The sequence below is a fragment of the Pristis pectinata genome, chromosome 1 (assembly GCF_009764475.1).
Source record: "Pristis pectinata isolate sPriPec2 chromosome 1, sPriPec2.1.pri, whole genome shotgun sequence".
NCBI lineage: Eukaryota > Metazoa > Chordata > Chondrichthyes > Rhinopristiformes > Pristidae > Pristis > Pristis pectinata.
The window spans coordinates 14,646,673-14,672,974 of NC_067405.1; the positions used below are offsets into that span (position 1 = coordinate 14,646,673).

Genomic DNA, 26,302 nt, shown 5'->3' on the forward strand with positions numbered 1-26,302 from the left:
TTGCCAGTTAGTTCAAGAACCGAATGGTTGAAGGGAAGTAGCTGTTCTTGAACCTGGTGGTGTGGGACTTCAGGCTTCTGTACCTCCTGCCCGATGGTAGCTGTGAAAAGATGGCATGGCACAGATGGTGGGGATCTCTGATGATGGCTGTTACCTGCTTGAGGCAGCACCTCCTGTAGATACTACCGATGGTGGGGAGGGATGTGCCCGTGATGTATTGGGCAGAGTCCACTACTCTTTGCAGCTTCTTACATTCCAGCAGATTCGAATTTTTGTTCCAGACCATAATGCAACCAGTCAGGATACTTTCAACAGTGCATCTGTAGAATTTTGTGAGAGAGTTCGGTGACAAGCCAAACCTCCTTAACCTCCTAAGAAAGGCACTGGCACACTTTCTTTGTGATTGCATCTATGTGCTAGGCCCAGGACAGGTCATCCGATATGTTAATGTTGACTCTCTCCACTACCGATCCCCTAATGTAGACTGGTGCATGTTCGCCCTCCTTCCCCTTCCTGAAGTCAACGATCAGCTCTTTAGTTTTGCTGACATTGAACGAGGGGTTGTTGTTGCAGCACCACTCAACCAGGTGTCCTGTCTCTCTCAAGTAAGCTGACTCATCGCCGCCTGTGATTCATTCAACACAGGTGTCGTCGTTAAATTTCAAGATGGCATTGGAGCTGTGCTTAGCCACACAGTCAAGTGTGTACAGAGAATAGAGCAGGGGCCTAAGCACGCAGCCTTGAGGTGCACCTGTGTTGACGGTCAGCGAGGAGGAGATGTTGTTACCAATCCTCACTGACTGAGGTCTGCCAATGAGGAAGTTGAGTATCCAGGTGCAGAAGGAGGTACAGAGGCCCAGGTCTTGAAGCTTGATAATGAGTTTGAATGAGATGATTGTGTTGAATGCCGAGCTGTAGTTGATGAACAGCAGCCTGACGTACAAGTTCCTGTCATCCAGATAGTCCAGAGCAGAGTGAAGAGCCAGAGAAATCACATCTGCTGTTGACCTGTTAGGGCAGTAGGGAAATTGGAACATATCTAGGTCATCTCTGAGGCAAGAGTTGATTCATGCCATAACCAACCTCTCGAAGCACCTTCTATAGCACTGCTCACATTACTTTCAGAACTTACCACACACTTCATTACTTTATATTACAACAGTGTAAGTTCAGTTGTAACATAATATAAAGCCAATTTTTAAAGAGGAAGTCCTCCAAAAGAGCAATTTGATAAATATCAACCAATACATTTGCATTAACTTCCTTTTTCCTCTGAAATCATACCATGGGATCTTTTTACATCCATACTTGAGAGAAGATGCTGCCTCAATTTAATGCCTAATCTAAAATATATGACAGTACAATATTCTTTCAGTACAGCACCAAAGTGTGAACTCAGATTCTTCAACAGAACCTCCTCCAGAGGCCACCATACAAGCCAGCAGGTTGAGAGCAATAGGTACTGAAAATTTCATGACAGATAACATACCCTTTATTATCTCTGCCTCCATCCAGCCTGTAACAATGGCCCTTGCTGGTGTTCAGCCTGGTAGCAGCCAGATGAAAGCTGACACACAGCCCAGCAAATGGCTTGCAGTTGAACTGGGAATAGTTGAAAGAATAGAATAACCTCAGGCCAAATCTCCTGCTGCTGGTTTTGAGATGTTACAATGCAGAGCTCTGTCAAGTTATCTGAAGGTCATTCTGTAAGGTTTCAGGGGTCAGCATTCATTTCACCTATGCCTGAGATGAATCAGGATAGAACACACTTGATGGAATAAGATAGATGCTGGGTAGAATCCCTGGAGGCCTGCATGTTCCCAAAGTTCAGCAGCTAGCATGCCATCAATCTGCATACTGAAGCAAGGGCCCAAACATGTCCAATTATTGCTCCTGCTCTGACAGTATCACTTTTTTCACAAATTGATCCATTGCTGCTGGATTTTTCTTTTATTATACTGAAGAGGTTGTATTGAAAATTTTAATGCAGAGAAATATATTCCTTTCACAAACCTTGGAACCTGATGAATATAATTACATTAATATTTATAGGTGGGCCTGTTCCTTCTGAAGTTTTGAAGAATAAGAGGAGATCTCATAAAAAGGAATAAAATTTATTCAGGTGCTTCAGAGGTTGAGAGGCTGTTTCTGTTGGCTGGTGAAACTGCAGCTAATTCTTTATGGTCTCAGCACTGAGATGTAAAAAATAGCTGAGGAATCAAGGATATGGTGTTAATGAAGGAAATAGTCTTGAAAAAGAGCAAACTCCAAGGCCTATTTGGCCAACTGCAGCGACTGCCTATGTTTTAAATGTTCAAAGACTGATATTGGGGTAAATTCATTTTCAATTTGATACATTGATTGCTGATTTATCCACAATATTTTTCTGAATGCAGAAACAAAATAGATCTGTTTATTCACACATATATGAGCTTTTTATATAAAAAAAAAATATTTAAATGTTTTTGAATACTTGAGAAGATCAGAGCCAGTTATCCACATTGAAACCAGTTTTGTGAACAGTGTTGCAGCTTGAATATCTGCACAGTTGAGTGTAGTCAGTTGTCCACTCCCAGGAAATTCAGGGCCAAATTGGGACAATGAATGCTCCTAATTTCCTTATGTACAAATGACGCATACTAACATTGGGTTTGTATGTCAGGGTCAATGCACCAGCACTGCTACTTCCTCAGGAGGCTAAAGAAATCTGGCATGTCCCCATTGAGCCTCACGCATTTTTATCGATGCACCACAGAAAGAATCCTATGCAGATGCATCACGGCTTGGTATGGCAACTGCTCTGCCCATGGCCGCTAGAAGCTGCTGAGAGTTGGCAACACAGCTCAGCATATCACAGAAACCATCTCTGTCTACACTCCTTGCTGCCTCGGTAAAGCAGCCAACATAATCAAAGACCCCTCCCACCCTGGACGTCTTCTCTCCTCCCTCCTCCCATCGGGCAGAAGATACAAAAGTCTGAAAGCTCGTACCACCAGGCTCAAGGACAGCTTCTATCCCGCTGTTGTAAGACTATTGAACGGACCTCTTGTATGGCACGATCACTCTTGACCTTCTGATTTATCTCATCATGGCCTTTCACTTTATTGTCTGCCTGCACTGCACTTTCCCAGTGACCGTAGCATTTTATTCTATAAGCCAAACCAACCAATGTTCAATCCTTGGAACCAGACATCTGACTAGTGTATAAAGTGACTCCCATGGATTTTTAAAATGTGCCATTTAATTAGATCATGATTAATCTTTGACTCTAGAAACCTGTCTTCTCTCCATTTATCTTTATATAATTTTTTTTCAAAACTGTATGCCAATTTAAAATTATCAACTGATCCAGTATCAGCTGCTGTTCTTGGAAGAGAGTTCCAAATTCCACTATGTTTTGAAAAGTATTTTCTGAACATTCCTGAAAGACCTGTCTCTGTTTTTCAGATTTTTTTCTCTTCTCCTAGGCATCTCAACCAGTAGAATGGTCAATCAAATCAAATTCCAGGAGGTCCAACCATGATTTGTATATTCATTGAAGCATAGCTCCAATGCCATCTTCAAATTCACCGCTGACACCACTGTTGTTGGCCGAGTCACACGTGGCGATGAGTCAGCTTACCGGAGCGAGACAGGACACCTGGTTGAGTGGTGCTGCAACAACAACCTCTTGCTCAACATCAGCAAAACTGAAGAGCTGATTGTGGACTTCAGGAAGGGGAAGGAGGGCGAACATGTACCAGTCTGCATTGGGGGATCGGCAGTGGAGAGAGGCAGCAGCAGCTTTAAATTCCTGGACATTAACAGATCAGATGACCTGTCCTGGGCCCAGCACATAGATGCAATCATAAGGAAAGTGTGACAGCGTTAATGAGGTTTGGCTTGTCACCGAACACTTGAACAAACTTCTACAGATGTACGTTGAAAGTATCCTGACTGGTTGCATCATGGTCTGGTACGGCAATTTAAATCCGCAGGAACATAAGAAGCTTGCAGAGAGTAGTGGACTCTGCCCAATACATCACGGGCACATCACTCCCCACCATCGGAAGTATCTACAGGAGGCGCTGCCTCAAGAAGGCAACGTCTATCATCAAAGATCCCAACCATCCAGACCATGCCATCTTATCGCAGCTGCCACCAGACAGAAGGTACAGAAGCCTGAAGTCCCACACCACCAGGTTCAAGAACAGCTACTTCCCTTCAAACATTTGGTTCTTGAACCACCCAGCAAAACCCTAATCACTAAAATTTAGTAACACTATGACCTCCCTGATCACTTTGCACTAAAATGGACTTTTTTTTTGTTCTAGTTATGTTTCTTTCTTGTAAAAATTGTGTGTAATTTATGCTTAATTTACGTTTTACCTGTGATGCTGCTGCAAGTAAGTTTTTCATTGCAGCTGTGCATACATGTACTTGTGCACGTGACAATAAACTCGACTTTGATTTTGACTCTCCCTAGAGCCTATGACTTTCCTTTGACTTTCCCTAGCACATAAACAGGCCCTTCAGCCCACTAAGTCCATGCCAGCCATCAAGCACACATTATATATTAATCCTATGCAGATCCCATTTTATTCTCCCCTCAACTCCCCCCAGATTCCAACAGTCACTTATGCACATGGGAAAGTTTACAGTGAACAATTAAACTACCAACCTACATACCTCTGGAATGTGAGAGGAAACCAGAACACCCAGGGGAAACCCACACAGTCACAGCAGGAATGTGCAAACTCCACAAGACAACATTGGTGATTAGGACTGAACCCATATGACTGGAGGTATGAGGCAGTGGCTCTCCTGGCCATACCACTGTGCCAGCCATCCCATATCATTAGATATAAGCCCTGCTGGTGAGATCAACATATTCACCAATTATTATTTGCCCTTGAATTGAGTGTCTTGCTATTGTTCTTCAAAGAGCAGAGTCAAACACTGGCAGTAGGGTCACTTGTAAACATGGTGGAGTTATTTTCCTGAAGGATATAGATAAAACAAAGAGAGAAAATTTTTTTAAAAATGCAGGAGCTGGAAATCTGAAATAAAAACTGAAAATGCCGGAAACACTCGACAGATCAGGCAGCATCTGTGGAGAGAGAAACAGGTAATACTTCAGGTCCTAAACCTTTCTGACGTGCTGAGTATTTCCAACATTTTTGGAATTTTACTACTGGTCAATTTACTGTTGCCAGATTTTTTTTATTCCAGACCCATTTATCAAACTAATGCAAATTCTCCAGTACTTCCTCTGGATTACAAGTCCAGGAACATAAGCATAATGCTACTGTCTACCTTCAAGTAAATTATCTACCATTTAACGCATTGACTCAGAAGTGTTGAGGCTGTCCTGTGTATGTGATGCGTAAATTCAATGTTGCTTTATTTTCTCTAAAGGGGGTGCATATAATTAACTAAGTAAACTATTTGGCACTGTGGAAAAATGGAAGCATTCTACTGTACACAAATAAAAATAGAACAACATAAAACTTAACTCTGAATCCAATTTTTTTACCCTTGTTTTGAGAAAGAGTTGGATTTTTCAAGTGTTATTATTGAAATATTAGCAATAATCATGAGGCATACCATCGTTAGGCATGATATAGTGGTTAGTATAAACACTTTACAGCGCCAGCATCCAGGTTCAATTCTGACCACTGTCTGTAAGGAGTTTGTACGTTCTCCCCATGTCTGCGTGAGTTTCCTCTGGGTGCTCCAGTTTCCTCCCACATTCCAAAGACGTACAGGTTAGGAGCTGTGGGCATGCTATGTTGGCGCCAGAAAAGTGGCGACACTTGCGGGTTGCCCCAGAACACTCTACACAAAAGTTGCATTTCACTGTGTGTTTCTGATGTACATGTGATTAATAAAGATATCTTATCTTACCTTATATCAAGTACTGTCTACAATCTGAAAGGCCCCTTTCACACATTTTAATACATTGTAGGTTTATTTTAAAGTATTACAAACTACACTTTTGTTTCTCACAATTAGAAATTTGATAACCAAAAGAACTTTACTGCAGTAGAAAAACTTAAATGCATCCTGCTATTGCCAACAGGTGAAGAGACCATGTACTCCCCTTCTTTCTGCCCACAGATGCCTTATTCCACCAAAATAAACAAAACTGACAGCATCTATGAAACTGATAACATTTTCATTCAAAGAGACAAAATTGCTTTCCATTACACTTCATATAAATGGATGGTTGAGCCTGGAGCTCAAAGAAATTACATGCTAAAAACCACCCTATTGCAAAGGCATGGATATATATTATTGACGAAGAATGTCTAATAAGAAACAATTTTAGATTAAATTCATGTGGGTCAGGCAGAATTGGCAAGACTCTTTCCAATTCAGTGAAGTCACAGTTTTCGATAATGTAAAGAGGGTTTGAAAGGGAATGGGGAGGGGAAGGCAGGGAGATGGGACAGGTCTATATCTGATAAACAGTGGAGAGATAATTTTGGTTTTGACATGATTTATTTATTGCATTTTCCTTTCCAGGTTAAATATCTCAGAAACGCTACATGTTGATCATGTGATCAGAGCAATGTTGGCTAGGTCAAAACTATTACCCATCTCTTATTTCCACACCATGATGTGCTAGTTAAGAATAATGACATGACTAGATCTGGAGCATACTGTGTGAGGATGGGAGATTTCCTCCCCTGGAACATACGGTTGAAGCTGACAGATTTTTTAAAGCAATACAGCAGTTTTGTGCTTACTGTAGCAGCTTCATAACAGGTGTCACACACTTTCATGCAACTTTACTTAAAACTTTATTTATACAGCACGGTCACAGGTCCTTCCAGCGTAACGAGCCCGCGCCATCCAATTACTTGCCATGTTAACCTACTAAAACGTATGTCTTTGAATGTGGGAGGAAACTGGAGCACCTAGAGGAAACCTACACAGTTGTAAGGAAAACGTGCTAACTCCACACAGACCAGCATCTGATATCATGATTGAATCCAGGTCACTGGAGCCGTAAAGCAGCAGCTCAACCAGCTGTGCCACCGTGCCACCTCAGATGTCTAACCACCAATCTCGTTTGAATCTGTTGCTGTCTAAATCAGGGTTAAGCATCTTTGACAGGACCTTCTGGGTTCCACATATCAGAGGGATGGTCCTAAATCTTCTCAGGCTAAAGCTGCCAAGCAGTCCTTCTATGTAGCAAGAAGAAGATATTGATGAAGTTTGATGAAGAGGGGTGGAAAAAATGTCATGTAGTGCAATGGAACTGTTCTCAAACTACTTAAGGCAGTTACACCAGGGAACTTTCATGGTAATCTGCAAGATAGTCAATGATATAGTTATCCAGAACAAGGACAAGGAAGCTTAGTAGTTAGCATAACACTATTACAGCACCAGTGACTCGGGTTCAATTCTGACCGCTGTCGGTTAGGAGTTTTGTACATTCTCCCCGTGTCTGCGTGGGTTTCCTCTGGGTGCTCCGGTTTCCTCCTACATTTCAAAGATGTATGCGTTAGGAAGTGGTGGGCATGCTTTCTTGGCGCAGGAAGCGTGGTGACACTTACGGGCTGCCCCCAGAACACTCTACACAAAAAGATGCATTTCACTGTGTGTTTCGATGTACATGTGACTAATAAAGATATCTTATCTTATATTATCTTATCTTGAGAAAGAAAGTGTCCAAAAATATTAACAAATCAATCAACTTTCAATGTGGTAGTAATGGCATGTATTTACTTCAGGAGAAGCATTTTCTCCTTTTAACAACTAACTTCAGAAGTATTAATATGGTTGATGAAATTGGAAGCCATATAATGGATCATGAGCAGGCAGAAGAGATTTAGAGTCATAGGGTAATACAGGACAGAAACAGGCCCTCTGGCCCAACTGGTCCATGCCAACCAAGATTCCCATCTAAGTTATTCCCACTTGCTTGTGCTTGGCCCATATCCCTCTGAACTTTTCTTATCCATGTACCTGAATTTAGTTTAATTCGGCATTGTACTCGGCATAGACAAGGTGCTCGGCATAGACATTGTAGGCCGAAGGGCCTGTGCTGTACTGTTCTTTGTTCTGCATTCTATCATGTAGAAATTGTGAAGTAAGAAATCTGAGCAGTATTGTGACTTTTGAACTATGTATAATAAAATAAACTGAGTATCCTTGTCTTCAGAGAATCCCTCCAAGGACCAATGTGTTTTACTGTCACAATGTGTGTTGTTAGTCATGGCATAGGTTTCCCAGAGTTTCAATGAAAGAGTTAAGTTTCCATCATTTTGAAGTCATATCTCCATTGATGGACAATTCTTGTTATTTTATATTAACTTCTTAGGATCACATGAATAAATGATAACATATCATTTATATTTCCCAACAGTACAAACACAGAGCATATCAAACATCCACAAATGGACATTTCTTCCTTCTAATTCATTTGAAGTACGAATGGTATTTAAAGTATAATATTCTCCAGTCTGTGAAGACATATGTTATAATCTTTATAAAGTAGAATGATTTAGACCACTTTAAATGGAATGTGCTTGCTCGGAATTCCTCTTCAGATGAAAAGCACCATTTCAATGAAAATGAGGCAAAAATATGATTGAGGGAAACAATCATCGGAAACAATCAGAGGAAATAGTAGCGGGAAAGGGCATATGGGCTCTCAATCCCATGGCATCGTATCATCTAATAAAATTATGGCTGATCTTCTTTATCGATTCCAATCCACACTCCCCCTGATTCAATGGGTGTTAATTCCCTGAAGTCCAGAAATCTACTGGCTTTTGATCGGTACCGTTTTTAACTGCAAGATATCATACATTTTCTCTATCAGGCAACATAGAATGTGAGAGAAGATGATAAAAAAGTTATTTTTAATTTATTAGTATCTGGTCAATGGCAGGCCAGCATTAGAAATTCAAAGAATTGCATATTCTGGGGGGGAAATCCAAAATAAGAAAGGAAAAAGCTGGAAGTGGATCTTCAACCCGAAATGTTAATTCTGTTTCTCCTTCCACAGATGCTGACTGAACTGCTGAGAGTTTCCAACATTTTCTATTTTTATTTTAGACCAGCATTCATTTCCCATCCCTGTTTGCCATTGAGATGATGATAGCGAAGCACTCTCTTGACCAACATAGTTCTTCAGGAGAAGAGATTGCGACAATGTTGTTAGGGAGGGAGTTCTGGGATTTAGGACTGGTAATAATGAAGGAATAATAATATACTTCCAAATCAGGATGGTGTGCATCCCTTCTCTTCTTGGGATGTGCTTTAGGTATAGCCTAACTAAACAACTTTAGTCTACTTTGTAGCCACTGTTCATTGGTGATGGGTGGTCAATAAAGGTGGATCTAGTACCAAGGCCTTGTCCTGGATGGTATCAAGCTTCTTAAAATTTGTTAGAGCTGCACTCAAGCAAGAAAGTAAAGAGTATTTCATTGAATTCCTGATGTGCAAGTGATAGGTTTTAGGGTGTCCAGGACAGCACCGTGGTGTAGCTAGAGGAACTGCTGTCCAACAGTGCCAGAGACCCGGCTTCAGTCCTGACCTCTGGCGTTGCCTGTGTGGAGTTTGTGTTTCTCCCTGTGACCACATGGGTTTTCTCTAGTTGCTCCAGTTTCTCCCACATCCCAAAAACATGGGGGTTGGTAGGTTAATTGGCAACTGTAAATTTCCCCCAGTGTGTGTTGGTGAGTGGTAAAATCTGGAGGGATCTGATGAGAATGTGGGGAGAATAAAAAAAAGGATTAATTCAGGATCAGTGTACATATTCAGTTGATGGTCAGTGCAGATTTGGTGGGTCACAGGGCCTGTTTTCCACAATGTATGACTCAAACACTCTCAGATAAAACATTTGCCACAGGATACCCAGCCTCTGACTTGCTTTTGTAGCTTCAGTATGTGTGCGGCTGGTCCAGTTTATTTGTGCTCAGTGGTGATGCCGAGGGTATTGATGGTGAGGGAGCTGGCAATAGCATTGCCTTTGAATTTCAAGGTTATGTTCTGGTAAGTACATACCACACATGCTACAAGATAATAAGCACATGTGTAAATGTTATTTAAGTCCTGTTGCACACAGGCATGACTGTTTCATTTGATGAGATGTTTCTTATTCACTCATAAATTGTAGATACCATTGGCATGACCAGCATTTATCGCCCAACCCTAATTTTCCTGGAAAAGCTTGCATTAAGAACCTTCTTGAAAACTGTGCGGCTGATTTGGCCATCATCAAAGCCACCATCTTACAGCTTGTTTGTATCACATATCGACCATGTTTCCTACCCAAAATGAAATTCAGTTAACCAGCTGGAATTCAACCACAACTTGGCAGCTGCATGGTTACTATGACAACTCTATGTTGCCTCCACCTATTTCCAGTTTCCACTATGGTGCAGGCATTAAATGAAAGGAGCAGAGGGTTCAGGGTAGCTGGGAAACCTTGGAAATGCAGGTAAAACCAGGTACCTGGAGGTTCTGTGGATGTTAGTATCAGGGACCAAGTCTACAGATTATTTGACTTCACTTCTACCAACAACTGATCAGTTGGTTTGAGAAGAGACCAAGAGCAAGAGTCCATGCTCAGGAGCTTGTTGGCATAGCCTATAGTATTCAATGAGATAGGATGACCAGATGATCTGAAGATAGAATATGAGAGTAAACTGGTAAGAAACCAAAAAGTAGGTTTTAAAAGATTGGCCAGAGTAAAAGTGTCTCTTACAGATAGAAACTAGGGAACACAATGGTGTATAAGGAAGTTGCAGAAGAATTAAACAAATGCTTTGTGTGACTTCATGGAAGAAGACCCAACAAAATAGAAGAAATGCTGGAGAAGTAAGAAGTGGGGGCCCAATACAAACTAGATTTTGTGTGAAATTAGAGACACCATGAGCTGTGGCGGGGTTTGCATGCCATTACTTCCTACAAGGCGAAACCTAACAACATAAATGGTAGCAATGCTTCACTCCCTGATGAGCTCAACGCCTTTTAGGCACAATTGGACAGGGCGAATAACGCTACACCTGTGTGAATCCCCACAGTATCCAGTGACCCTATGATCTCTGTCTCGGAGGCCGATGTCAGAACATCCTTCAAGAGGGTGAACCCTTGCAAGGCGTCAGACCCCGAAGGTGGACTTGGCAGGGTGCTGAAAACCTGTGCCGACCAACTGGCTGGAGTGTTCAAGGACATCTTCAACCTCTCACTGCTGCGGTCTAAGGCTCCCACTTGCTTCAAAAGGGCATCAATCATGCCAGTGCCCAAGAAGAGCAGGGTGAGCTGCCTCAATGACTATCGACCAGTAGCATTCATATCTACCTTAATAAAGTGCTTTGAGAGGTCGGTCATGGCTGGAATTAACTCCTGCCTGAGCAAGGACTTTGACCTGCTGCAATTTGCCTACTGCCACAACAGGTCTACAGCAGACGCAATCTCACTGGCTCTCCACCTTGCTTTAGAGCATCTGGACAACAGCAAAACATAAGTCAGGCTGCTTTTTATCGATTACAGCTCGGCATTCAACACCATCATCCACTCAGTACTGATCAACAAGCTTCAAAACCTGGGCCTCTGCACCTCCCTCTGCAACTGGATTCTCGACTTCCTCATCGGGAGACCACAGTCAGTGTGGATTGGTAGTAATAGCATTTCCTCAGTGACAATCAACACAGGTGCACCTCAAGGATGCGTGCTTGGCCCACTGCTCTACTGTCTCTACGCTCATGACTGTGTGGCTAAGCACAGCTCAGACACCATTTAAAATTTGCAGATCACACCACTATTGTTGTTGGCAGAATCTCAGATGGCGATGAGGAGGCATACAGGAGTGAGATAGATCGGTTGGTTGAGTGGTGTCGCAACAACAACCTCGCACTCAATGTCAGCAAGACCAAGGAATTGATTGTGGACTTTAGGTAGGGGAAGTCAGGAGAACACATTGAGGGGTCAGCGGTGGAAAGGGTGAGCAGCTTCAAGTTCCTGGGTGTCAACATCTCCAAGGCTCTGTCCTGGGCCCAACACATTGATACAATTATGAAGAAGGCATGCCAGCAGCTCTACTTCGTGAGGAATTTGAGGAGGATTGGTATGTCACCAAAGACTCTTACAAATTTCTACAGATGTATTGTGGAGAGCATTCTGACTGGTTGTATCACCGCCTGGTATGGAGGCTCCAATGCGCAGGAATGAAAGAGGCTGCAGAGGGTTGTAGACTCAGCCAGCTCCATCATGGGCACAACCCTCCCCACCTTTGATGACATCTTCAAGAGGTGGTGCAAGAAGGCAGTATCCATCATTAAGGACCCTCACCATCCAGGACAGCCCCGCTTCTCATTACTACCATAGGGAAGGAGGTACAGGAGCCTGAAGACCCACACTCAGCGATTCAGGAAAAGCTTCTTCTCCTCCATCATCAGATTTCTGAGCGGTCCATGAACCCATGAACACTACCCTATTATTCCTTTTTTTTGGACTATTTATTTATTTTGTAATTTGTCGTAATTCTTATGTACCATACCACTGCTGCAAAACAACAAATTTCAAGTCATATAAGTCAGTGATAATAAACCTGATTCTGATTCTATTGCCCACCTGCCTCTGTCCCCCAATCCCACTTCTCCCCCTTCCCCACCTAGCTTCATCTGCCTGCCATCCTTCACCACTCCTTGGTCCACCTATCATCTACCGATCCCTGTTTCATTCCTGCTCTTTACACCAGCTATCTTTCCTCTCCACTCTCAATCCTGATTCAAGGCCTCGACCCAAAACATTGACAATTCCCTTCTCCTCATAGATGCTGCTCAACCCATTGAGTTCCTCCAGCAGTTTGTTTTTTTTTGCTCAAGAAGTAAGAGTCTGGTGAAAATGAGGAACTGAAGCAAAATAACATTGAGAGAAAAAGTACAAGAGAACTTGGTGAGACTAAAAGCCAATAAATCCCAAAGATCTAATGAGCTGGTTTTCAAATAGTTGGTCATTGGTTGTCATCTTTCAAACTCCTATTGATTCTGGAATTGTTCCTGCATATTGCAGATTGCAAAGACCAGCAAGGTTTGAGACACAGCAATGAGAAAGTGTGTCTGCTTGTAAATAAACCTTTATTAATTAAATGCTTCTTCATGGATGCAAGAATCTTGGAGCTTGGATACCATTCCCAGAGGCACGCAATGCTGAGACACAAATGTCTGCTGTCGGGGTCTCCTCTACGTTGGTGAGACCAGACGCAAACTGGGTTACCGCTTTGTCAAACCCCTTTTCTCTGTATGCCATGGTCATCTGGATGTCCTGGTTGCCAGCCATATTGATTCTCCTCCCCATTCCCGCACTGACAGGTCTGTTCTTGGCCTCCTTCACTGTCAAGTTGAGGCTAAATACAAACTAGAGGAACATCACCTCATATTCCGCCTACAACCTGATGATATGAATATTGAATTCTCTAACTTCTGGTAACTGCTCCCAGTCTGTCCCTTTTCAGTTTTGTCTCTTCTCCTGTTCCACCTGGTCCCCTTCACCCTCTGTCTTTTCCCTCCCCCACCCTCGCCATCTGTCCAATCGCTCACACATTTCTCCCACTGCTTTCCCTCCCCACCGCCCTGCCTTGATTTGATGCTCCACCTCCTCTCCTATCAGATTCCATTATCTTCAGCCCTTTGTCACTTCCACCTATCACCTCCCAGCTTCTGACGCTGTTCCCACTGTCCCCCTCCCCACTATTGCCCCTCACTGGATCCACCTATCACCTGCCAGCTCTCGCTCCACCTCTTTCCCTCACCTCTTTATACTGGCTATCTTCCAGATGAAAGGCCTCAACCTGAAACATCGATTGTCCAGTTCCCTCCACAGATGCTGCCTGACCCACTGTTCCTCCAGCATTATGTGTGTTACACTTGATGCTGGACCTGTATGTGCCCTTGGTTCTGTACAGGTAGATGCTGTCACCATCTTCCATCAACTGGCTGCTTGCCTGGAAATGAAGTAGAGGAAAGGACAACACCTCATAGGGGAGGGGTTCAGAAGAAACAGGGGAGAGTGGAGTCATGAAGAAAGGATTGAGGAAGGCACAACCAATGCATCTGGCTCTGCATGTGCATTGAAAAGCAGCATTCCCAAATACCCAATGGGCCATGTCTGGGACTTTTTGAACCATTATTTCTACATGGTGACCGAAGGCATTTCAATTGTGTGAATTCGTATCCATGATAATTATATGCATATTCACCTTGCAATTATGGTTTGTAGTTAAAGGTTCTGTCTCACTTTACTGCACCACTGAGATGTCCCATCCATGCTACTGTGCATGACTCCAGTTTCAGTTTAGAAACCCAATGCACCCTTCCATGGGAAGGTAGGATTACTGGATTGGGACTGGCAAAGGCCAATATCTTTCCCTTAATGCTTGTGACCGAGGAAGAGCATTGCTTCTTCTTTTGGCTATAAATTTATACTAAAAGGTGCCAATTTTCATCACTAACTTTTCCTCACAGGAATCACCAGCCTCAGATCTGTTGTCAGATAACCAACAGTGAAGGTCTTCCCTCAGTTGGGTAAATTTAACCTATGGCACAAACTATGTCATACATAAGGTAGGTCCACAGCCTTTGTTGATCTGATTTGTCTTATTTAATTGGCTAGCAATCGAATAGGGTTGGGGTTCAAATTGTTTGACTTCAATATATTAACTACACTCCACCCATCATCTTGGATTTTCTCCCATAGTTAAATTAGAGAAGATTTAAAATTGAAATCTACATACTTATGTAAAAACCATTACACTTAGGAATTTGTTTTCATTATTTGTTACAAGTTTCCCAATAGGACCTTCTCTTTTTGATAGATCAACACAACTTTTAGCTTGTTCAACAGTATAAGAAGTCAAATGAGTTGGATTATGTACCTTAGCATGAAATTCTTCAACTGATTGTTTCTTTTTCAGGGATTGATGAATTGGCTTAACTGAAATCCACATTAATTGGGGTTGAAAGTGCTCCTGGTTTTTTGATTGGTTGTTTGGAAATTTATTGATTAGGGTATAAGCACATTGTAGAAAGGAGAAAAAGCTTAATCATTAGAGGCTAGCAGAATGAGAAGGAAGCTAAGTAATTTAGACACAAAGTATGGTTAGCTTAATGCAACATAGGTACTCAATCATCTATGATCGAAGACATTCAGTAAATAGAAAGAGCTGGAAACCTGTTCTTAAAATAAGAATAGTAACACCTGGGAGGGAAATTTATATTCTGTTGCTGAATGACTAATGACTTGAGTAGAGTAACACAAAGTCAAGAAATCTGGTAGTAGTTTTGGTGTCTTATAATAGACTACACCAAATAGAGTTTGGTCTTCTCACAAAGATTTTGCCTACCACAGGGTGTTGGTGTTGGATGTCTCCATACCATTGAATGCCAGAAAGCATGGCTATTCCTGGATGATACAAAAAGCTGACACTTGTGATCATCTTGTCTTCTGAGCAGCTTCCTGCTTCTATATTTTCCACTGCCTGTTTAGATTGTACATTTGTATATTTTTGCCCACACTGATGCAAGTGTCCAATGGAAAATTTGAAATTAGCTAACTGCCTCCCACCCTCTTCTTCCACCCCCTCAACAGATGTTCTGGTACAGCCAGCTGTGCAGTGGGTTTCTGACCCTGGTGAACTTATGGCAGTGGAGAAGGTGTGAGGATGTTTGGTCTGCAATTGGTTTCAAAAATTGTCAATTAACTGGAAAGTCTTAATAATTTCTTTAATTTCATATTAAAAGAACTTTTTGAATAGTTGAATAAGTTTTGAATAAGTTTTACCAGGTTCAGGAAAGTCACTGAGAGACAAAAACATGAAGCTGGTAAAGTAACATGCGATTTCTATGGTAAGGATAGCAAGCTACTTTGTATATGTTTGGAAGTCATTGCTACAAGCAATGACTTATCAATCAATAATTTGCTCACCAGTGGGTTTCATTATGCCCACTGTGATCCAAAGCCCGTCTTAGCTTCACTTCAAACATGGACCAAGGAGGTGAATTCCAGAGGTGAGTATTACCTGACATCAAAGCAGCAGTCGACTGATTGTAGCACCAAACTTCCCTGGTAAATCTAAAGTCAATGGGCAGCAAAGAGAAAACACTACAATGGCTGGAGTCATATCTCACACAAAGGAAGATGATTGTGGCTATGGGTGGTCAATTATCTCTTTCCAGGACATCACTGTGTAGCTGTACCTGTGGAAAGTGTGCAATGAACTGTATCTACAGTAAAGAGGCCAGGCAACTGCAGAGTAAAGGCAGCTTTGTGGCCCAGACAGAAGTTAACCAGATTTATTAAATCCCAAATAAAAACAAAAAATGCTGGAAACATTCGGCAGGCTAAGCATTATATATCTCAGCATGCCTTAATGAACTAACTAGCTTCATCAGGATTACTCTGAAGAATAAGCTTTCAAATGATGGAGACACAAGAGGGTTGATGTGTGATTTATGAATAACCATCTCTTCTTTCCTGAAACCCCATGGTTTTGACTATCCACAAGTTTCTGAAGCTCATAGGAAAGTGACGACATAGATCTAGGTCTGAATTCATCCCACAAAGTCTTTGGAAATGTTAATGCTCAGATCATTGCTAGGATAAACTCATTAATGAGATCTCCAAAAATGTAGATAAACCTAGAGCTATTACCATCAAAACAGCTTTGCATGATAATAATTGATATTTCAACATGGACATTTCCACAATATCAATGGGATGGTTCACACAGGGAATTACAACAAACAGAATGACAATGGGATGGGGTGCAGAAGAGAGAATTGCAAAATTGATTGTCAACAATAGACACTGAAACTTCCCAGGTAAAATGTAACTCAGCTGCAGATTTGTGATGTATTGAAATGTTACCAAGACAAACATAAGGCTGACACAAGATATAAATGAGACAAAAAGAGTTCAGACTGAATTCCTGTACACTCAAGGCAGTGATAATCTGAGTTGAAGGTCATAGGGAAAGCTAAGAAGATAGATGACAATTGACCTCAAAACTGTACAGAAACTGCAATCAGGTCAGGGAGGGATGACCTGGTCACTCAGAAGAAGATGTTGGCAAGTAGATCGCTGAGAAATGGGTTGCAATTAGGGACAGTGACCTGGTCGGTCACCAGAAGTCTTGAATCACAGACTGAACACTGCGGCAGTCCCGACTACTTGGGGTCAAGCTTTAATTTAGAAAGAGAGAGGGTATCAGAGTGTAACCCATTACATGAAAGTTATTGTAATCTCTCAAATAAAAGCAGATAAGCAAATTCTGGTCTCTTGTGACTTATTGAATACCTCGTTTCAAATCTCACAACTGCTGGTCCATTGTAAATCGAGGTGTGCACAGAGGGAGCACTCAGTCAATAGCTGCAGGATTCCCACAAGGTAGTACCTCAAGGCCAAACACCTTCAGCTGTTTCATCAACGACCTTCCTTCTTTGATCAGGTCAGATTAAGAAGCATGTAGACAGGCACAGGAACAGACAGGGAATGGAGGGATATGGATCATCTGCAGGAAGATGGGATTAGTTTAGACTAGCATCACGGTCAGTGCAGACGTACTGGGCCAAAGGGCCATTTCCTGTTCCATGTTTTACTTTGGGTGGGTATTAATTGCTGAGATTTCTTACTGTATGTTCCAGTTTATTTCATTGAATACAAGTCCCAAACTTATCAGCAGAGCTCTGCTGGTTATTTCCTGGCTGCACCCCACCACTGGACTTTCCATCGTGACGAGGTTCCCCATTCTTTAAATTGGGGAAGTTGGTTCTCAGATTCTGGATCAGGTCAGACCTGGCCAACGATTTCAATGGGGATTGCATAGTTGGAGAAATTTCTTTTATCATTATTTGCTTAATGTTCAATTATTTAAGCATGCAATTTTTTTTTCAATTGATTTTTAAAATAATTTCCCAATTTCCATTACTTCTGATAGTTTGCATGTTTAAATATTTTAAAAAAAACAGACAGCTTTGGCAGCTGGTGAAGCTGGGGACAGGACTTTGTTGGTGTTCAAAAGTTTCCAGAGGAGCTTCTTAGATTGAGCTTGTCTTGGCCTCCCATCACTTCTCTTGATCAGTGACAGTCCAGCTTCCACTCAAGGACACAGTCAGTGAACCCCTGGGCCATCTGGCCAGGCAAGTTAGGCCTTCCCTGGTTGGAAAATGTAAGTGTGGACATGTAGTGACTACCCACTGTGGGTTTAGACAGTGGGTTCATGCAGTAAAATCTGGGCCAGTGAGTCAATCCATGAGAATTCTTCAAGTGGAAACCACAAATTTCAATCTTACTTTATAATGAGTGAGAAATTGAATGGAAATATTCTGACAATGAGTTTATGCATTGTGCACCTATCATAATTATTGGATTTTCCCCAAGTGCTTTACAACTAATGAAATCCTTTTCAAGTTTATGCACCGCCCTAATACGAGAAACACAACAGCCAATTTCCATTCAGCAAACTCACACTGACGGCAACATGACCATCAATATCTCAAACAGACAACATAGTCATTTTGATGGGGGCGTATGAGAGTGCAGTGGATTCTTTAAGAATCATCAAGAGAAGAAACAGCCCTGTTTTAACATCTGATCCACACTAAAACTTCGCTCTCAAGGCTTGAGCGAGACTTTATCCATCAATCTTCTGAATTCGAGGAGGTAGTGCAATCCAATGAGCTATTGCTGACTCTATTGCATCCAAATCTTAACATTGTGGAATAAATTACCAAGGAATGCTATTTTAAGAAAATATTTGGTAGAGAGACGAGCATCCAATTAGTGACATCTGGAGAGAGTAACCTTGAACTATGGGCACACTGGGAATGCCAGAATGCCAGTAATGCCACAAGGTGATGGTAGTGAGCCTTCCTGAACCACTTCACTCGGCAGTGAAGGTTTTCAGTTGTCATGTTTCTGCATTGGTGATCTCTCATGTGGATGTTTTTTTGTTAACTTGGTCACCAGATGACTGAGAGTCCATAGTGCAGACACATTGGCAGACATTACCGGTGGTGTGTTTGATTATGATTGTTATGAGACAGTTGTTTGCCTTTTTGCATTGATCTTTATCTGCAATGAGATGAATTTCCTTGCATGTGGTCACTCTGACATTTTCACTGGATAGTCTTGTTCAAGGTTATTGTCTCCCACTGTGCAATGTCCATGCTTCACTCTTGATGTTTCCATTGATGGTGTCTTTTTACATTTTCTTTCTTCATTGGTGAGTTGGTAAGTAGGTGCCTTGTTAGATGTGCATCGGGCATCCACACAGTGTCTGCTCGACCTCAATTGGCGCTGGTTAATCAGGGCCTCACTTAATGTGAGGACACTAACTTCAGAACTCCCATGTGTTGACCTCCATGATGACAGTATTGTAATCTGCCCAGTTTACGTTGAGGATCTTCTGAATACAGCATTGCCGTGAACATTCCAGGGCTTTTTCCAAGTGATTTCTGCATAGCTGTGGAAGTGAGTTGGAATTCACACCACTTTGTAAACTAAGAGTTGGCTATGTATTTCTGATGGTACAGACTGTCAAAAGCCAAGGCTGATACAATGGATTCTGATCTGAATTCTGACTTGTATGTTCACTCCCTTGGGGGACATGGCGGGCAAGATGTTCTTTATCTTCCAGTCTTCACTGTCAATGTGGATCATCTTTGCTGGCCCCGATGATTGACAAGGTGATGGAGAACTTTTGTTTTTTCTGATGTTCAGGGTTGTTTTAAGCTTCAGAGAAATGGTTAAGAGATATTTGTAGACCTTCCTTTTAGCGTGCAACAGCAACACAATCATCTGTGTTTGATTATTATTGCTGATGTTACTTGAATTCCAGCAAGGAAGTAGGAGAGGTTAGAGGGGTGCCATCAGTCTGAGAATGAACGTTAATGCCCTCTGGCAAACTGTGTTGAATTAATGTTTTGTATCTGCTGGAAAAATGAAGTGCACAGATGTGTTTTATACCAGTGTGGATGGCAAAGGGCTCAGAGGTAGATCCACTGTACAGGTTGGAGGCTGTCATGTAATTACTGAGGAATCTTATGAGGGCAGCAAATTTGGTTGTGCAGCTAAACATTGCCATGATTTTCCATGGAGCCTCAAGGTCATTACAGCCTGCCTGAGCATTGGTGAAATGCCCCCACAGATTGAGTGAGGAACTAGAGAAGTGAATCTCTTACATTCTCCATAAAACACAAAGACGAAAAGGAGTAGGATATTATGTAAAAGGAATCATAACAAAATGAAGAACAGACAAATATGCAAAAATTGACTGAGCTGCCCTGTGCACAGTTTTGATGTCCGCTGAAGGGGAAGTGACACAGTTTGAGATTTTTGCAAGGCCAGTTGTCTTAAATGACATGGCACACTATAATGCTCATCAATCTACTTAACAGCATCCTTGGAAAGAGGTGGAGGCAGGCTTGAAGCCATAGTTGACAGATTAACAAGGAGGAGGTCATGGACATTGACAAATTTGTAAACGGCAATTTTAAAATGTTAATATGTTGCAATATACTTACACCCACCCAAGGATAAAATTACCCATTTTGAGCAGGCTTCTGCTGTGGATGAAGATAATAAATGAAAACTTTAAGAAGTTCATACAAAGGGTGCTGGACCTGAAACATTAACTGTTTCTTTTTTCACAGAGACTGTATGAACTGTTAAGTATTTACAGCATTTTTTGGTTTTATTATGAAAACAAGAAATTGGTAAATTATTGTCACATGTACCAAGATACAGTGAAAAACTTTTTTTTTAATGCCATCCATACAGATCATTTCATCACATCAGTGCATTGAGGTAGTACATAGAACATAATAGCACAGTACAGGTCCTTCAGCCCACAATGTTGTACCGACATTTTATCCTGCTCTAAGATCTACCTAACCCTTCCCTCCCACATAGCCCCCCATTTCTTTATCATTCATGTGTCTATCTAAGAGTCTCGTAAATGTCGCTAATGTATCTGTAGTACAAAGGAAGCAATGACAGAATGCAGAATAAAGTGTTACAGTTACAGAGAAAGTGCAGAGCAGGCAGACAATAAGGTGCAAGGCCACAATGTGGTAGATTGTGAGGTCAAGAGTCCATCTTATCGTACTAGGGGACTGTTCAATAGTCTTATAACGGTGGGATAGAAGCAGTCCTTGAGCCTGGTGGCATGTGCCTTCAGGCTTTTGTATCTTCTGCCTGATGGGAGAAGAGAGAATTTCCGTGGTGTGTGGGGTCTTTGATTATGCTGGCTACTTTACCTAGGCAGCGAGAAGTTTAGACAGAATCCATGGAGGGGAGGATGGTTTCTGTGATGTGCTGAGCTGTGTTGGCAATGGTGCTAGCAAAGAATTCCCTGCCAACATACTGCTTCTTCAGCCTCTGCAGCTCCAGAGGAAACAATCCAAGATTGACAGACCTCCCCTCATAACCAATACACTCCAATCCAGGCAACCATCTTAGTGTACCTCTTCTGGATCTTCTTCAAAAACTCCATGTTCTTCTGAAAGTATGGTGAACAGAACTGCACACAACACTACATATGTGGCCTAACCAAAGTTTTATACTGCTGCAACATGACTTGCTGACTTTTATACTCAAAGCCCTGACCGATGAAATCAAGCATGCTGTCTTCCTTCACTAAAACTCAACCTACTTGTATTGCCATTTTCAGGGAGTTATTACCTTGAACCCTAATGTTCCTCTGTACATCAATGCTCCTAAGTCCTGCCATTTACTGTATACTTTCCTCTTGCATTTGACCTCCTAAAATACATCACCTCACATTTGTCCAGATCAAACTCCATCTGCTACTTCTCTGCCCAAATTTCCAACTGAGCTATATCCTGCTGTAGCCTTTTGAAAACCTTCCTCATTAAGCACAACTCCACCAATGTTCATGTCATTTGCAATCAATTTGTAATCAGACCACCTGCAATTTACAAACAACCCAAGTTCCAACACTGATCCTTGTGAAACACCACTAGTCACAGACCTCCAGTCAAAGAAATACCCCTCTACCACTACCCTCTGTCTTTTATGTCCAAGCTAATTTTGGATCCCATTTACCAATTCATCATGGATCCCATGTGACTTAATCTCTTAGACCATCTTACCATGAGGGAACTGGTTAAATACTTTACTAAAGTCCATGTAGACACCTTCTATGGCCTTATCCTCATAAATTAGCTTCATCATTTCCTCTAAAAACTCAATCAAGATTGTGAGACAGCAACTCCCCTGCATAAAGCCATGCTGCTTATCCCTAGTAAATCAATGTTATTCCAAATGCAAGTAAATCCTGTTGCCAAGAATCTTTTCCAATAATATCTCCAATAATGAGCCAATATCTCCAATGAAAATTAATTGAATCTATTTTATGCGCTTGTTACAACTTTTATTCGTCACATCCAAAGTTGTTATTATTTGCTTCTGTACCCTCCTTGGGTTAATGCTACCATTTGCTTTGTTGATCAAACTTCATAATCCAGATGGAGTCTGGACAATTTTTTGAATGACAGTGTTATCTTTTCAGTTTATATTCTATTTCTTGCCAGTGCAACCTAGTACCAATGACTCCTTTCTACCTCTGTTGCACCATGCACTCTGCTGGTAAGTTTATCCATTAAAATCCCAAAATCTCTTTACTGATCAGCACTTAGCCTCTTGCATTACATTAGCAAACTAAATATAGAGCAATGTTGAGACATAGCAGGGCAAGACAGTATAAGAGAAGAGACAAGAGTTGTATGTGAAAAAAAGGAACTCGAAGTGACAAAGCTACTTTGTGCCATTGTTGTACGGGGATTTTTTGTTCACACTTTCAAAAAGATAAAGGTATCAATTTACTTCCATTTGCTAACAGTAAAACTAAGAACTTCACTAACTTCAATGAAAGATTTTAAAATTTAAAAAAAAATTGAACTTTTAAAAATCCTTTGAGAAAGGACTGCAGGAACTCAATTACATTGCACATGTATTTTGCTAAGAGGCTTCAAATGTTTTTGGCATATAGCATATCAAACTAAGGATTGAAATTTATTTAAAAATGCACAAGGCACTGCTTCCAAATTATAACTACACACTGTAACCCTCAGGGCTTTCATTATTAATTACAATCCAATGTAATTGATAGCAATCTGCCATCCTTATAAAATCACAAACTTGCATGTAAAATGACTAATCAGTTTCTTGGAGAGAATGAAAATATATAAAACAAGACTACAGATGCTAGAAATCTGAAATGAAGACAAAATATGCTGGAAATACCCAGCAAGTGAGGCAGCATCTGTGAAGAGAGAGTCAAGGTTTCAAGTTGAGGATCCTTCATCATTCTTGGAGGGAATGTTTAAAAATACAAATAGGAAGATATTGGAGAAATGGAAAGAGATTCTCTTGAAACCTCAGCTGAGAGGTTTAATGGATGGTCTGCAGCAAACTTTGATACTAATAGATTTTAGATTTTTCTTTAGATATTTAAAGGACTCAAAGGGTTATCAGAGAAAAGTGGGACTGAGATTTTGCATCAATATGCTTTTACATTCTTTTGAACTGAAGTCAAAAGGAAGGAATTCTACTCTACCAGGAGAAGCTGATAAGGGGCTTAAAGTCATTTCCAGTTACTTAAGTCAAAGGAACTATATGGCTGCAGATTGTACTTAGCTTCTGAAATTTATTATAAAATATAAACTCAATTCTTTTTTCATAAAAAGAAATGCAATAAATTAATTTAAAAGTTGAAAATTTAACAATTTGCTTTTTTTTTGTGAAGGATATTTGTTTGGAGACATTCTTTACAATGTGCTCTCCTTCCAGATAATAGTTTTGAAGGTACCCCAGTACTATTAGAATCTGATTTTGTTCACACTAACACACAAAGATCCATGTAGTTAGCTGGCTTTTGTACAATATTGAAAGTTTGTAAAACTGATTGAAAGAATTTTGAAGAATTCCATAAACAAGCATAAACAGATGGTCAGAGATTGTTTAATGTGATTCGCAAATCATTGTAACTAATGATAAGAAATCCAATATTTAAGAACATCGACAAGTTACCAAGAATGTTTGCATACTTGAATATGATAGATTAAGATGCGATTATTTATTTTGTATGATAATTCATATGAACATTTTTGTTAATTGCATTTTACACTTACAATTAATCCTATCACACATTTTGCGCTGGACACTGTGTGCTTTAAAATAGAAGGTCAAAGGACTTACCCAAATGCTGTCTTCTTGACGATACTGCTTCCAGTTCCTTCCAGTATCACTGAACATGAGCAGGTAGCTTATTACCCAGTCTGAACTACCATATCGACCTTGAGTTGCTATGCCTGTGATTTCTGTCCTCTCACTGAGATCTATCTGCAGCCATTGGTATTTATTAGATTCCAGAGGGGACCATCCACCTGCCCCTGAGATATAATGACAAAATAATAAACTCGTATGGAACATGATCTGTTTGTGATTTTCCTTAAGCATGAATAATCAGATCTCAAGTCTATTGGATTCCTATATTTTGTGTTGAATAAAAATCTTCATTTGCATAAAACAATGCAAGCACTACTTTCATACTACTTTATTATTAATTATAAAGAATTTGTTTATATGAATAGTTTGGAAAATGTGGAACTTGCTCCCTGATGGATACTGTGGGGAGAAATCAAGGGAAGGATATGGTCCCAGGGTCATGTGAAGGACGGTGAGAAGAGACTGTTGTGGAGCATTGGTCTGTTGGGCTGAATGGCCTGTTTACATGTTGTAAAACTGTCGCCTAGGAGCTCAACTCTGGTCAGTAGGATGAAACACATTGCACGGCAACAACAGTGTGTTCTACTCTTCCTCTGGTTTATTTTATAAATTTCCACAGGAAGAGTATCTGAAGCAGTGTAGAACACATTTGTGTCACTATATTGTAGGCTTAACATCACCAACCAGGGATGAAGTTCTAGACAGTGAAATGTACCTGATATTCTCATTATGATGAAAAACACGATGATGCTGGAGGAACTCAGCAGGCCAGGCAGCATCCGTGGAGAAAAGCAGGCGGTCAACGTTTCGGGTCAGGACCCTTCTTCAGGACTGTTGTCCATCTGCTTTTCTCCACGGATGCTGCCTGGCCTGTTGAGTTCCTCCAGCATCATTGTGCTTTTCATCTAGATTCCAGCATCTGCAGTCCTTTGTTTCTCATTATGTTATTCGTCAATGTGTAGTACACTGAGTAGACAAGGCTTCCACACAAGGATAATCCCATTTTCCCTCTGTGGGCAGGGACCCACCATTTAGCTCAGACATGATTGGAAAAATAAGGATAAATTTGAATTTGCTTCTAATTGCAATATTTTGATCACTACTGAATTCCCCAGTGCTTTTCATCCAAGTAAAGTGTATTTCCTGAACAGTGCAGAGGAAGTAAATGCTAAAGGATATTAGACCAGGTCACAAGGAGCTTCTTACCATTCTAAAGCAGCACACGAAGTGCTGGAGGAACTCAGCAGGTCAGGCAGTATCTATGGAGGAAAATGGACAGTCGACATTTCGGATCAAGATCCTTCATCTAGACCAGCTTGCCATTCTAATTTCATTTTTTCATATTTCTTTATGACGTAGAGGCCATTCAGCCCATTGAGTTGATGCTGATTCTCAGAGTTATCCCATTTAGCCCACTTATTCCCCTATAACCTTTTCTCTCACACTAGCCCACTAACATCCTCTGACTTTCTATCACCCACCTACATTTGGGGTAATTTACAGTGGGCAATTAGCCTAACAACCAGCACGTTTTTGAGCTGTGGAAACCAGAGCACCCGGAGGAAATCAGCACTGTCACAAGGAGAAGTTGCAAATCCACAGAAGCTAGCACCAATAGTCAGGATTGAACATAGGTCACTGGCGCTCTGAGGCAGCGCACTACCTGCATCATCGGTCCACCCTTCTGAGGCTGCCTTTGCTCCACTATTACACCTCTGCTCCAAACACATTCGAAGCCACAGAAATTGAAGGGTATCTTCCACTTCCATTCAGTAGATGCTCACAGTGGTATCTGGAGGCAGAATTTTGCTTGTGACACATGGTAGTGCTCATTTCTTCTTCTGGTTCCATTGACTTAAATGAAACCAAATGCACAGCTGGTCTAGTGTTTCGTTTATTGTTCACAGGTGTGGCCATTTCTGGTGCCCGTTGTTTTCCATTTGGTCCTGAACTGAGGAGGCCGTTAAAAGTCACTTTTTCCTGCCTTAATTCCATACTTGTTTTACTACTTATATTACACAGCAGCACATCTGGGAGAGCTGCCTTCTCACAG

At 41.3% G+C, this 26,302-nt stretch overlaps 1 protein-coding gene across 1 annotated transcript in view; it reads right to left on the reverse strand.

Annotated features, from left to right (window-relative positions):
• Nucleotides 1-26,302, reverse strand: part of LOC127575517 (contactin-associated protein-like 5) — a 611,376-nt gene that overhangs the window by 577,525 nt on the left and 7,549 nt on the right. Inside the window, exon 3 of the mRNA XM_052025454.1 lies at nucleotides 24,220-24,413. Within this exon, the coding sequence (XP_051881414.1) occupies nucleotides 24,220-24,413 (194 nt within the window). The remainder of the gene's footprint in view (nucleotides 1-24,219; nucleotides 24,414-26,302) is intronic.